This window comes from Thunnus maccoyii, chromosome 10 (assembly GCF_910596095.1).
Source record: "Thunnus maccoyii chromosome 10, fThuMac1.1, whole genome shotgun sequence".
NCBI classification, from domain to species: Eukaryota; Metazoa; Chordata; class Actinopteri; order Scombriformes; family Scombridae; genus Thunnus; species Thunnus maccoyii.
Window position 1 is genome coordinate 7629539 of NC_056542.1, and position 14738 is coordinate 7644276.

Here is a 14738-nt window from a genome sequence, read left to right on the forward strand (position 1 = left end):
GAAAGAGGCTTAAAAATCCTGTTTTTGTTTTTCTGACACTTTTAATTTTAGAAAATTAAAGTGTTACAATAAGTGTTCATGAATAAACTGCCTTACGAAGGAGGTCCCCACATTGGACTTGAAGTGGAGTCTCCCAGATCATAGACAACTCAGCTGATTACTGAACTAAAACTTTATTCATGGCCTCATGCAGACAGACCTCTACCTATTTATACACCCATAACACAGAGACAGCACACCGTGTAATGTGTAGGGAGGAACTTCAAAGTTAATTATTGCTATGCACTTTTCATCATCTATTTTTTACAACCTAACTTTGTGGAAATGAGAAGGGGAACAACAGTTATGGAGAGTCCCTTGGGAGCACTTTGCTTGTGTCAGTAGCTGAGCTTTATCTCTGGGGAACACCCCCAACAAATAATTTTTAAAATATTTGTCTGGAACAAATATTCATAAAAAACCCACTATTTGTGCTTTGCCAGATAATGTATATGTATTCGGGCACACCCCTAGTACCTACAAGCATGATTTGTGACATCACAACAACTCTGGAGAAAATCGTGCCCCAGTGTGCAACCCACATGTGTTATATGGAAACTTGAATTCTCCATTGCATGTACACTGAGAATAAACTTTACAGTGGAGTAAGAGACATTATGTGTCCAGCAGTTAAACTTTTAAAATGAAAAAATATTTACATATTCATATATTCTAGATTTTTAATGAGGTAGAAGGAGTAGATGTCAATTTTAAGGATTTTAAGGAAGTAATTGATTTAAATTTGTGGGGAAAAAAATAGACACAAATTACTAGTTGAGCAAAAATGTCTGGAAATCTTTAAGTTGGACAGACCATAATTGTACCAAGTGTACAGCATTTATGTTTGTTTTTAAAGCTCTGGCGTGCCCTATTAATTACGTCATATTGCAGTTTATTTTAATATAATATTTCAGTTAATAATTTAATTCTAAAAGCAACAAAGACAAAAAAATGAATAAATTGTGCTCCACAGTGTCATCGTTATAGCAACCATTATTTTCATTAGCAGTTACTAGTGGATGTATATATGTAATGTAATAATTTAGTCTATAATTTCAGGAAATACTGGAAAAGTCTTTCATAATTTCCCAGAGCATCCGAGTGATGTCTTTAAATAATTAAAATAAGTTGTTTTGTGTGACCAACAGCCAAAAATATATTAAGTTAAAAAAAGAGATATAAAACAGACAAAATAACATTTGAGGAGCTGGAACCAGAAGATGTTTAGCAAATTTGCTTGATAAAACCTAAATGAGTAATCAGTTATCTAAACTGTGTTGATTAATTCTCTGTTGTTCGCTAATCACTTGAGTCGAGCTCGACATAAAGTTTTAAAATATCAACATGAAAGATATCACACAGTCAGACAAAAATCAGTGTTTTTACAGAACATACTATTTTAATAAACAAAGCTGTCAAATGAAAGGTATGTCTCTGAGAGGCAGCGACGCTCAGGAGAACATTCTTCAGGAAACAACTAAGACAGTTAACTGGAATGAGAAATAATAGCATGTAAAAAAGGATACAAGCTAACTGAAACAAAAGAGACTGAACAGCAGAAATACAATAATTTGTGCAACAGCAAATACAGTTTAAGTATATACAAGCGTATCTTCTTTCATTGAACATTTAACAGCTTCAACTACACGTGGACTATGAGGACTCTATCGTCTCTGTATGGGAATCTCGTAGCGTTATTCAGCTCACCTTTTGTTCCAGTAAGTGCCGAAAGATTTCTTTTTAAGAAACCTTCACTGTGTTTTCAAGTGCTACATATGTCTTCAAGATACAGTAATACAATACTTTACAAGTTCAGGACAGAATTGTGGAAATTTGAGAGTTTGACCGGCACTATAATCTGATCGTTTTCAGCAGCCTGTGTTCAGCTCTTAAGAAAAAGATACACACTTACTGTCATGAGGAGAAATTTGAAGAATATCAAAGCTGAGCTGTATGAACAGATGGCAAAATACTGAAGACAGTATTTTGTTTAGTGTCATATTAATAAGACTAGACAGTCTTAAAATGGCTGGTGGGCTTTTTAGGAGAAAAGTGCATCCATAAAATCAAAAACCAACTTTTTGAATATGTTACTTAATTGCAAACTTTGTAATTACAGTATGTTAAGCCATTTCAATACTGTACTATAAACCCACCTTTTTAAAAAAAAACAACAACCAAGAATGACAGGCTGTAAAACAGACAGCAGCATAAAGCTCACTGTCAAACTGAGATTTAACATTTGTGTAAACATAACAGAGATGATCTACAACTCAAACTGTAACCAACTTCAAATTTGACCTGAACAAGGCAGATAACCATACAGTCGGTTTGACTTTATTCACTGCTCAATAGCTCTTGGACCTGTGACCATGAGAAGGAATTTTGGAGCTTCCTAACAATAATAATCTAACAGCTATTAACAACAATCTGGATCATTAAGGCTGAGTCTAGGGGTAGATCTAAATTAAGCGAGGCGGAAGGCCAGATGTTAGAAAAACAAGGCTTGTGACCAAAAAGCTTGCTGGTTCAAATTCCAGTAACATCAGAGGAAATATGGATGAAGAAAACAAATAAATAACACTCTCCATTCCCTCGCCACAGAGGACACAGCGTAAGGCCAGCCAAAGTAGATTTGGAGTAAGGGCCCCGTCTTTCCACATCCTTTTTTTATTACTCCACTTCCCTCTTTGGGGGATCACCATAAAATTCTTCTTTATAAAAGAAACATACATTTGTACATGTATTTACAAAGGGGAGGATGGAGAAACCAAGGCATTTAGTGTTTGGATTCTACGATTATCCACGGAGACGTTTTTTCACATCCCTCAGTCCCACATTCAAAACATTTTAGTAGTCCGCTTGGAGTGTTTTTCACTGTAATATCTAATATCTCAGCCCACTACTGTTTTCAGGGTGTGTTTTGTCCTGGGCCAGCCCAAGTCCCTGAGTTATTAGTGTTTTCTCTCTTATCCAGCACTAAGGATCTCAACCAGAGTCCGAATCACTGGTGTCTGAGGACGAGGAGGAGGATGAGGATGAGGAAGAGTCCGAGCTGGAGCTGCTACCGCTGAGGCGAGAGGGCTGGGCTTGAGTCTCTACAGCGCTGGGCTTCTCCACTGAAGAGGGAAGAATAAGTAAGAGTAAATAAATAGGAGTATTACAGACCCACCAGGTAGAGACAAAACAGCAACCAACATCTAAGGTGTCACATGTGACTTACCTTTAGGTTTCGCAGGTTTCTTGACAGAATTGAGTTGTCCGCTGACATCTTGCAGCCTCCTCTCCAGCTCCCTCCTCTTCTCCAGAGTCAGCTCCTCTTTAGACTTGGCAATACCGCCTTTCTTTGCAGCTACAAGTGGAAAATGACAACAAGGCAGTTATAAACTAAGCCATCCACACTATACTACAGTGACCTGTGTATTAGGACAGTATATTGGTTTAAATGAGCTGCAATTAGTGTTTTGAGGGAGCAGTGTCAATGTTAGAAATGTCTTTGACAGTTACCAGTTGATCTGGTTCATTCCTGGGCAAAACTGCTTTCAGGAGTAAACAGTATTGTTTAGGATGCTGGGCTCTTATTGATATGTTTTGGTCCTTTCTGTGGTCAGAGAATTAATGGACAGGGGGCTTTAATACACTTTCAAATGTATGTGGAACAATAATTGATCCCAATCCTTTGACGGCCATATTCAGTGTGGTCCTGCAACACTTAAAGATCACCATGAACCACAGCTGCAGTTGTGGTCTTCTCCACACTGCTTGTTCAACAAATTATTCGCCTCAAATGGAAAAAGACATCTAGAGCTGCAACAATTAATTGATGAATTGATTAGTCAATCGACAAAAAAAATGAATCGGGAACATTTTATTCATTTTTTTGTTTTGTTTTGTTTTTAGCAAAAATACCAAACGTTTGGTGGCTCCAGATATTAAAATGGGATTTGAAGCTTTTCAGCGTCACACCTTGATAGTAAAATGAATTGTTGGATTTTGTTCTCAAACAGCTAAAGCCTACTACTACTACTACTACTACTACTACTACTACTACTACTACATACTACTCGTCTCAACCAGAAGGTTTTATCAAATTGGCCAACTTGTTCTGTTCCATTTTCAAAATTGGACAAATCCCCATTTATGTGTATGATTTTACCATTTTTTAATTATTCATTTCCATCTGTCTTCTCTTTTATTTTCCCATGATTTTTTGCATTTAGTCATGATGCGGATGTAGGCTGGTGTTAATGTTTGTACGTTTGATAAGTGAATCTGTGACAGAAAATATGACTGCTCATCAAAAGTACCATCTTATTACAGCCAGTAGGTAGTGAGATTGAATTAAACCTTTCAGAACATTAGTCTCAGAGACATTAAAGCAGTGCAGTACAGTATCTGGTAAACTCGGTTTCGTGACATGACGAACAACACAACCTTGCATGACATATCATTGATTAAATGCTTTATGCTATAGTGTAAACGCTAACTCGGCAAATTTATTCCTTCAGGAGCTTATCCAGCAGTGTTTACTCAGGGGGAAAACTAGCCCTTCACTCACTGAGACACACTAAGGGCAGAGCTGAATAAAAGATGTGGGTGCAGGACTGTACCAAAGTCAAGTGCATTAACTGGCTGAGAAGACAACATCACATGCCTGTCAGTTTGGTGTAGTACTTTGGTTACAATTTTATTTCTTTAGTAATTCATACAGGGAAAATATTACTTTGATATCAAAGTACAGAGCCGTTATATTGCTTAAAAGGATAGCAAGTATGAGCTGTGTGTTACCCTACATGCAGGTGAATCACATCACGACTGTCAGCTGTTATAAAATCTAGTTTGAAATAAAACAAACAAACAAAGCCTTACAAAGCACCACAGCCTTGAGTTACATTGTTGCTAGGGTTCAAAACAGAAGTGCCCTTTTTTGCAACGACGCAGCTCATTAATCACAGCCTGTGTTGAAATAAAACAATAATTGCAGTATTTGAAATTCAGTAATGGTTTAGCACTTTGTTTTGCCATTTGTTTCACTTGCAAAAGTCTGCACCTATAGTAAAGCACTCTCCCCAAAACTAGCCTGAAAGCGTATTGATAAACTGTGACCATATAAATATCAATAATAAAAATAACTTGTCTGGGGCTGCAACCAACAGTTATTTTCATTATTGATTAATCTGTGTGTTATTTTCCCGATTAACTGATTGGTCGTTTCAGAAACAAAATGTGAAAGATGTCGATCACTGCTTTCCAAAGCCTAAGATACAACCTTAAATGTCTTGTTTTGTCTCCATCAACAGTCCATAACTCAAAGATGTTCAGTTTACTATCATAACAGACTGAAGAAACCAGAAAATATTCCATTTAAGAAGCTGGAATGAGAGAATTTTAGTATTTTTCTTTAAAAAAATGATCAATTATCAAAATAGTTGGTGATTAGTCAGTTGACTATTCGTCGCAGCTCTAAACTTTTCAATGAGTACAAAGCTACATACTAAACATTATTGAACCAAAAAACGCTGGTAAATGCTTGGTGGACGTTTTACTTACCTTGCTCAGTGTAGGGTTTACGGGGCTTCTTCCTCAAACAGGTCATGACGTAGCGCTCCAGCTCTTTCAGTGTCGATGGCTTCAGTGTTTCAAAGTCAATCTCGATCTCCTCGGGATTGGTGTCCCTCAGTGAGGGCTCCCTGGACTGGATGATGTGGACCACACGACCCAGCTTCTCGCCCGGCAGTTTGTTGATGTCGAGGCTCAGTTGGCGCTTCTCATCATACGACATGGGTACAATCTCCTCCTCTTCCTCCGAGTCGTAGTGCGGCAGCATGGAAGGGGCCACTGGTGGGTAGAACGGCTTCTTTGCGGTTCTAAAGAATGAAAAGGAAAATACAGTCAGGAAAAAAGTCATTATTATATCAGCAGCTTGACAGTGTAAATGAGTAAATGGAGACACTAGGTAATCTTTATATTACTCATTATTGTGAAGCATTAAAACCTTCAAAATAGTGTGAAGAGGTAGCAAAACGACTAACTTGCTGTTCTTGTTACTCTTCTTCCCCTGGCTCTTCTTGGGCTGGGATGCTCCTGCTCTGGCAGACTTGCTCTTCAGTATCTTGCCAGGCATCTTCCATTCTTCAGAGCCAGCTCTGCTTCTGCCACCTCGACTTCGCTTCTCCACTTTCTTCTTTTTCTTCTTCTCCTTTTTGTCCTTCTTCTCTTTCTTCTTCTTGGGTTTGATGATGGGACCTTGGGAGAGGGCAGCCAGCTGTTCGTGCATGGCCCGAAGCTGTGAGGAACATTTTTTTTTTTAAGATGATTACTGTAAAAAACATTTCTTATTTCCACATGAAATTTGTTATAATAAAGAGACCTGGTTAATAAATAAATAGTAGTGGAGGTCTTACTTGTGTGCACACCTGGTCCTGTAACTCAGCCAAGCGATGTGCTCGCTCCTCCTCGCTGTCTGAGCTGGGGCTGCTCTCGCTCTCTTCGCTCTCACTGCTGGGCTCACTCTCAGAGGTGGAGGAAGATGAGGACGAGGAGGAGGAAGACGAGGAGGACGAGGAAGTTGGGTGGCCGCTCACTGACATGGCGGTGTGATCCATATGTGGTTCATCTGGCATCTTGGCAAAACGGAACTCAAACACATCCTGGGATAAAGATCAAAGAGTAACAATTGACTATTATTTTCACATTCTGCAGATATATTATCATTTTAGCTTATTAGACGGCTAAGCTTACCTGCAGCTTCCGTGCCATGCCGACGACATCATGGTCAGGTGGGTTGTACTTGTAGCAGTTGGAGAACATAAGCCTGACGTCGCTGGCAAATTGCTGAGCATCCCTGTATTCACGACAGTCCATCTTCCTCTGATGAAGAGTTAGGAAAGGAAAACATTAGTTCTTTAACCTACTATACACATACATTTGGATTTTTTGGCCCCAAGGCTTGCTTCTGTGTTCTTTATCACAGTATGCTATCTTCACAGTGTGATATATTTTAAAGAAAGACATTCAGAAATTTGAAACTTCACTCATCCCTTGATTATGTAATAAGTAGGAGCAATATTGATTGTCTATTAGTCTAGTTAAAAGAATGAGATGTCACCTTGATAGTGCTGAGATCCATGGGACACTTGATAATATCATGATAGTCATGAAGTCCCAGTGCAGCTGCGTCCACAGGTGTGTAGAAAGGCCAGGCGTAGGCAGCATGTTTCTTTGACAACATGTCCTTCAGCAGCCCACTGCAGTACCTCAGCTGCGGGCTTAGTTTGCCCTTCCTCGAGGGCTGAGGTTGGACAGAATCCGGTAAGTCCTTCTTGGGGGGTTTGATGGGGCGTCCGCTGCCCACTCTGCGTCCAGTGCCAGACATCATAGGCTGGAGCAGGACAGGACCTCCGGGGCTTCTGACCAGGCCCATCCCAGGTGGAGTCTCTAAACTCATGCCTCCCATGGAGGAAATGCTGTGCATGGAGGTGTCGTGGACTTGGCCCCCGTGACCTCCCTTCCCTAAGCCCACCATGTGTGTTGCTCCCGACATGCCCACGGTCAAGCCCATGGTGGAGGGTGTGGTGGTGTCTGCCTTACGTTTCACACCTTTCTTCTACAATGAGAAATAAAGAGGTTGGAAGTCACTATGATAAGCTACAACAGACAAGCTCATCATTATGGCTGAATTCCAATCATTATAATGTTGGCAAATCAGCATATTTTTCTTACAACAAAAATGCTGAATATACTTAATATTTTGCAATACGGATAAACATTAAAATCTGTATAACTTAACTTAACTACCACTTAACTGTTTCAATGTTCCTGTTTTTGCAGAAAATGTCAATCTATTGTGTGTGCAGCAATAGACAACCACTTTAGAAAAGTCTGCACAAATGCTAAATATCTGTGTTTTTTGCATGTACCTTGGTTGTGGGCTGCGTGGGGGGTATGCCCATGATGTTTGCTGGAGGCAGGCTTTTGGTCAGCACAGTCTGGGGAGAGTTGGCCAGCATAGACTCCCCAGTGTCTGAGGAAGAGGGGGAGTAAGCTGACTGCGACACAGCTGGCACCTGCTGAGCCCTCGATGCTGAAAAAGGTATCATTTTAGAAATATGACTCAGAATGACTGGTGACAAAAGTGAACACGAAACAGTCTGAAGAAAGCCTCTTGTCACTGGAGACATACAGAGGCTGATAAATGGGACTGAAAATGTGTACAACTTGCGTATTCATGACAAGAACTTCAGAACGCCTCAGAAGATTCATTCATTCAAATTCTGCAAGACGTGTGCTGTCACTTATACTCACAGCTGGATTTGGAACCTCTTCCCCTGCTGTTTTTGTTTCGAGGAGCTGGCGGAGGTAGCTCGATTTCCTCCTGGGGCATCTGGGCCACCTTCTGGAGAAAAATCTTCTCTAAAGGCTGGGCCATCAGCACGATGTCGTCTGTCGGCTAACAAAGAAAACAATTTATGAACACCCTGCATACTACAAAGAAGCCACCATGGTCAATTATGGCAGCTCAGAGTACCTGTTTCACTACTTCTGTAATGATTAACTGATTAATTTGTGATAAAAATATCAATGCAATATGATTTTGTTATGATTTGTTAGACACAAATTCACAAGATGATCTGACATTACTTCTTATACATGAAATAACAAAACAAAAATAGTGATCAAACGATGAAAGCGATGATGAAAATAATCTTTAGTTGCTTTAGAGATTCTCAACAACTACAACTTAGACAGAACACTTGATATAGGCACATTGTTTATACCTAATGAAACTGGAATTTGGTCTCTTGATAACTTGATATTTTCATTTTCCCTCTTGCCAAGTTCTACTGTACAGTGTTTGCAGGTCAGCACATGTTCTTTTATTATATAAGATAGGAGAGTATTCCAGACAAGTTTCTATTTGCAAAGTGTTAGATGAACATTTCTCCACGGGAAATAGAGAAAAGGTTTAAAATTGCACTTTCTCACAATGTTCTGAAAATTCCTGGGTCTGCACCTGGAGCCTGGATTGGTTTTATTGGGTCAGTTAAAACAACAAACTAGATTAAATTAAATTTATACAAATCTACATTTGGTCATTTTGCAACACTTCTTAGTAAGCATGTTAGTTTCACAGCTTTGCACTGGTACAGTGAAAAGCTTCAGACACTTATTGTAGTTTGGATGAACCTCAAACCTCGAATACATATTTTCAATTTAAGCCCTTTCCTGTGCTGCTCTTATTGCCTTGTGCTTAATATAATAACAGTGCATTATCCCTGCTGTGAGTGAAGTCCACCTGATAATAAACATAATCATGAGAGTAATGTAATGAGTGAGAGAGAGAGAAACTTAAAAGAACAAAACCATGATGGACAAAGATCTGATTTTTACCTTTTAACCTACCTTGTTGTAGATGTAGCAGTTGGTGAACATTGTGTTGAAGTCCTGTATGCACTCACTTGCACTACGGTAGAAGTTGTTTTCCAGGCGCTTCTTGATAGTGCCCATGTCCATGGGTTGTTTGATAATTTTATGGTAATCCTGCAGAGGGGAGAATGAGAGACAGAAGGGAAAGGGACAGTAGAAGAGTGAGACATATGGAGATTTTATGAAAATGAAAATCAGCCAAAAAAGACTTGTGGAGCAGGATGAACATTACAAGTGAACAATAAATTAATGTCTAACAATAGCAGCATTTTTTTTTTCCTTTATCATCTGAGCCTAAGCGCTGCCATGAGTTGCACAAACATCAACTTAACAAAATGAGAGTGAAAATCTCTTTGCTCAAGCGTTTACTGTAACCCACCGGTAAGTTAAGCCTGTAGGCGTCGACGGGCTCACGAAAAGGCCAGGCAAAGTGATGCCTCCACAGAGACTTCATCAGGGTCTTCTGGAGGTACTGCAGCTGGTTGGTCATGCGGCTTGGCCGAGAGGGATCCTTTACTGGGGGCTGTGGTGGGGCAGGGGGACCCTGGGGCATGCTGTGTGGCAGAGAGGGGCTCTCAAAGTCCTCGTACAGCAGGGAAGGCTTGCGGATGCGTTTGCCCGAGCTGGAGTGTTGGTCCATCCCGCCACCGGACAACCCGACCAGAGAGCTGAAGTGAAACAAAAAGGGAAGAACAGAGGATGGGATAAAGACAACAGGAAGAGAAAAAAACATGTACTGATGGGACGATAAAATAACTCTGGATTCAGACTGCAGGAAAGAAATTCTACTTTAGATAAATAGAGTGGGAAGAAATGTACAAACAAGACTCCTTTATATATGATAAAAGTGGCGTAATAAATGATTAATAAAAAGGGGAAGTGAACCCATTTTTGTGTGGGAATACAAAAATACAAAGACAGAACAGGATGCCTGATAGTGAAGGAAATGGTTCTTTTAAGTTGACTGTGATGTATGATCATTGCCACCTTTATTGATGCTAAGGCTGCTTGATTATGGAAAAGATCACGATTATTTAACACAATTACTCTTTGACTCACAGAACTGAAATGCTTCAGTTTTATTAAATGTACAAATCCACACTGACTCCAAGCACAGGAGTGCATTTAGTGTAATCTGCACAGAGCGCTGTTTAAATCGCAGAAATATCCTGCTGTATGTGTGTTTTCAACTTACTAACTGTATCTATATTGACTGATCAGCTCCCAGTCTGTCTGTGAGCTTGCTGGTTTCACCACAGGCAGATTCTCCTCACTCACTACAGTGAGCAGGGAAATAAAAATCAATGAATCAATAAATACAAACGCTGTTGATTTCTTCCTGTGGAGATGACATGAAAAGTATTTTGGTTCAGTACATTTCTGTTGTCAGTCAGTGTAGTGAAGCTTCAGTGGACAGAGACGCTGAGCGCAGGTCAGAGGTTTTTAGGGAGGAAAGTACACCGCTGTAAAGGAAAGGGGCGCGCTGGATTTATAACACAAGACAAAACGAGAGCATCACTGCGAAACGAAAAGCGGCACAATAATCGCTTTATCTCGATCTCTTGTTTTCCAATCATAATCATTGGAAGCCAAAAATTGAAAATGAAATTCGATTAATTGCCCAGCCCTAATTGATGCAACTATTGATTCACTGATCTGCCGTTCCCTCTCACGAGCACATACGCTCTTGGAAAATCTACTGATGTCAAAAGCTGCAGCCTATACATGATTCATTCACATTACCCACATGACCAGTGCAACTATGGCAGTGCCCTCTCTGTCCGCCGCTTATCATCATCTAGGAAACTGGGATTCTATCAATAGGATGCTACTTTTAGCACAGTCCTGGGAACCACCACTACATGGATCCTCCCCAGCTAAAGAAAATAAACATTCACTTATAGTAAGGCTGAGTGATATATCGTTACATTTACATCAACGTAAACATTTAAAACTGTGGTGTATAACTTTATTATAAATCATGAGAAAATACTCAGATTTAGCACCAATTGCATGTATGAAAATGGAAGTTAAACTGAATATGTCTTACATTGTGGTATTAAAACTGAAGCACTGACTAGCAGGCTCTACGTCTGTCTTTGACACTCGCCGTGCTCAGTGAGTGAATTTGGAGACATTTTTCTGAAAAAAATATCCTTTTGAAATTGCAATGAATTGCAATAATGTTGAAAAATTGCAAGGCTAAGTAAGGCTGTTGCGTTACCACAAGAAAATGTCTGAAATTTGTGTGTGTGCTTTCAAATTCAGTAGTTCACCACGGTCACCGAGGCATAAAGATATAACCTTCAATACCTTTCAAATGACTGCTTGTATCCTGTTTACAATTTACAAAAACTGTTTTATCCGTACATAGACATAAAATTTTGTTGTCCATTTATTATTTCTATAAGTGTGTATTTTTTCCACATGTTTGCTTGAACATAACAGTAATATGTTTATGTATCATTATCTTTGATCAGCTTCGTTGTCTTTGTTTTGGCTGAATGTCTATGTGCATCTTCCTGAACATTGAGAGCCAATAGAAACTGGAGTCAAATTCCTTGTATGTTTTAAGCTGATTCTGATTCTGAAAATGTGCTAAAAAAAAACAGGGCCTAATAAACACAGATACATCCAACCCTGCACTTTCTGTGTTAAATTTGTGTGCTCTGGTTTCCTCCCACATGCAAAGGAATTAGGAATACTCCCCAATGCCCTCCACTGATGCACTGGTCCCAGATTTAATGTTGGTCTCTTGGCAGTACAGCTGCCCACTACTCTACAGTCAATATGAAGAATGGGCCAAATGCAAAGGACAACTTATCCCAGCAGGAGTTAATAGTGTTAAGTAAAAGAAACAGACAAAAGAAACATCTCAGAACGCTCTACAACTCACAGGGATCTTCAGTCTTGGCTTTAGTCCAACTAGACTAAATAGATCATGTTCTATATAAACCAATTCAGGACACCAAGAGATAAAGGCTGGGGTCTCTCAGTCTATGCAGTCACAGGAAGCCACCATCTCACCCTAAACCCCCATCATTCATCTTCACTTCCCTGTGAGAAGAGCACATGAACCAGATTTAGAAGAAGTTAAATCTCACCCCAGAGTTCAGGACACTTATCTGCCCCACTGACACACAAACTGTAGCAAAGCTTGTGAGCTTATTTCCTACATCTGTCAAAATCCCAGCAACACAAGGAACAGCTGAACCACATTAGCCATGAAAAAAACAAAACAAAAACATGAGCCACTTCACAATATACATGGAGAGTTAAACATATTTGAGCTTTGAGTTACATAAGTAATTGTAAATAAACTGATATAATGAGTTGAAGTGACTTGAGATGGGAGGGTGATTCTCTGGATATTTTTCTTGGATATTGATCAGTGTAATTATGCTGACACACTATTTGTCTTACAGTTTGTTTTTATATGGGTCTAAATAATTGGAATTTTCAATTCTGCTCTGGTGTCCAATCAATGGCTAATTTAGGATCTGTTTAGAGCTGCAAGGATTAGTCTATCAACAGAAAATTAATCACCAACTATTTTGAGTCTTTCTTTTAAAATGTTAGGTTGCTTAATCAGGGGGAAATCTTGAAATTTTAGGTTGCATCTTGGGCTGTGGGAGACATTGGTCATCTTTTTTTTTTTTAAACCAATTTCTGTCATTTTAAAGACCAAATGACTATTCGATTAATCTATAAAATAATCAAGATATTAATCCGATAATGAAAATAATTGTTAGTTGCAGCCTGAGATCTGTTATTATAACCAAAATACAAAGTTAAGGTTTTTGGTGGAAAATGCAGGATTATTATATAAGGTATGAGCATAGCACTGATACTTGGGGGCTAAAATAATCCGGTTGAGTTTATTTTTCTATGATCTAATTGTTTATTATTAGGACAGCTCCGTGCCTGTGACTAATGTGACTGTTTCAACTTGCCATTAATCAACTTCTGCTTCTACTGAACAGCAGTAGCACACACAATAAAACCTATACACCAGCTTCCATTTTAAATCAAAGAGGTGAAAGATAAATGAGACTCTCGGGTTTACAATCCAACAGCTGGTGATCGCGTGGTTGGGACGCCCCGCCCTCCGTGTTTGTAAACACTGACTCACAATGACAGTCACGAATAATGGATTGCGATTTTCTGTGCCCCCCCACCCCCCTCCAAAAAAAAACCCAGAACACACAACGTTTAGTTAACGGTGTTGCTTTGGAAAATGTCAAACCATTAACCTGTCAGTCGATTCCCGTCATTCTGCCACAGCATAATACACGTTAGCTCACCGACACAGAAGCTGCGAGCTGGAAGCTAGGTTAAGCTAACAGAGGTACTGCAATAATGCCTGCCAAATCTAACGGTTCATTGAAAGCTGCTACTTTCTTCCTTGAAATCTACTGCGTGTAAAAGCACAAACACAGAGGCACGATATTTATTACCAGCTATCGTGTGTGACGGTCACATGAGCTGCCAGATTAGCGTTAGCAGGGCGCCTGAGCGATGAATGACCCGACTGACAGAGAGCCGGCGGGGAGCAGCCGGCTGAACCTGCCGGTGGGGCTGCAGCTGTCATTTGGACTTTTTGTGCCAGCTCCCCTGTAAAGCAAAATGCCACAAGAAAAGCTACAATTTAACTGACGTTGAGTAAGCCGTGCTTAAATAGTCTGCCATAAACTAGCTGGCTGAATCAGTCGATGTCTAAAAACAACCGTTTGCAGACAAGCTAGCGCTTTTAACTGGCAGCTAACGGTAACACTAACGAATAACTGTTACAGTGCGCTGACATTAAACGTTAAAACGCTTCATTTGCACGAAACCGATCAAATCTTCTCCCCAAAAACTCTGCTGACATTACCTGTCGTGAGGCGGGTTGGCGGCCGCTTCCATCGGGCTGAAGGCGGAGTGTTATTACAATCCAATTATTCCACCGCTGTTGATGCTATTTCTTCCACCGATACAATACCGGGCGACGCCGCAATGAAATGGCGCCTAAACGCTTCCGCTTGACTCTATATAAACCCACACGTGGCAGTGCCGCGTATTTCCTGTGACGTTATGGGTGATTCTGGACACTGATTGGCTGCAACGACACGTCTGTCACAATACAAAGCACACGCCCAACACTGCCAACGGTACATCTTGTTCTCTGTCATGTTTGCACACAATGGTGGCAGCAGGCGTCGTACTGCATTAAACCGATTCATATTTGAGCTTATGGCTTCGAATTATTCACCATTAGGGTGCCCCTTTGAAAG

At 40.0% G+C, this 14738-nt stretch overlaps 1 protein-coding gene across 4 annotated transcripts; it reads right to left on the bottom strand.

The window, feature by feature from the left end:
• Positions 1-1412: 1412 nt before the first annotated feature.
• brd2b (bromodomain containing 2b) lies at positions 1413-14474 on the bottom strand. 4 transcript variants are annotated; one of them, XM_042424459.1, is made up of 12 exons: positions 14339-14474; positions 9845-10133; positions 9442-9579; positions 8344-8488; positions 7959-8122; positions 7148-7645; positions 6781-6909; positions 6444-6689; positions 6072-6325; positions 5590-5906; positions 3263-3391; positions 1413-3158 (listed from the first exon to the last, which is right to left on the bottom strand). In XM_042424459.1, the coding sequence occupies exons 1-12, from the start codon at positions 14368-14370 to the stop codon at positions 3028-3030; spliced, it is 2472 nt and encodes an 823-aa protein (XP_042280393.1). In that variant the 5' UTR covers positions 14371-14474; the 3' UTR covers positions 1413-3027. The 4 variants fall into 4 exon arrangements, with proteins under 4 accessions (XP_042280393.1, XP_042280392.1, XP_042280391.1 ...); XM_042424458.1 differs by lacking the exon at positions 14339-14474 and adding an exon at positions 13923-14057 and having other exon boundaries at positions 6456-6689; XM_042424457.1 differs by lacking the exon at positions 14339-14474 and adding an exon at positions 13923-14054.
• Positions 14475-14738: the final 264 nt, after the last annotated feature.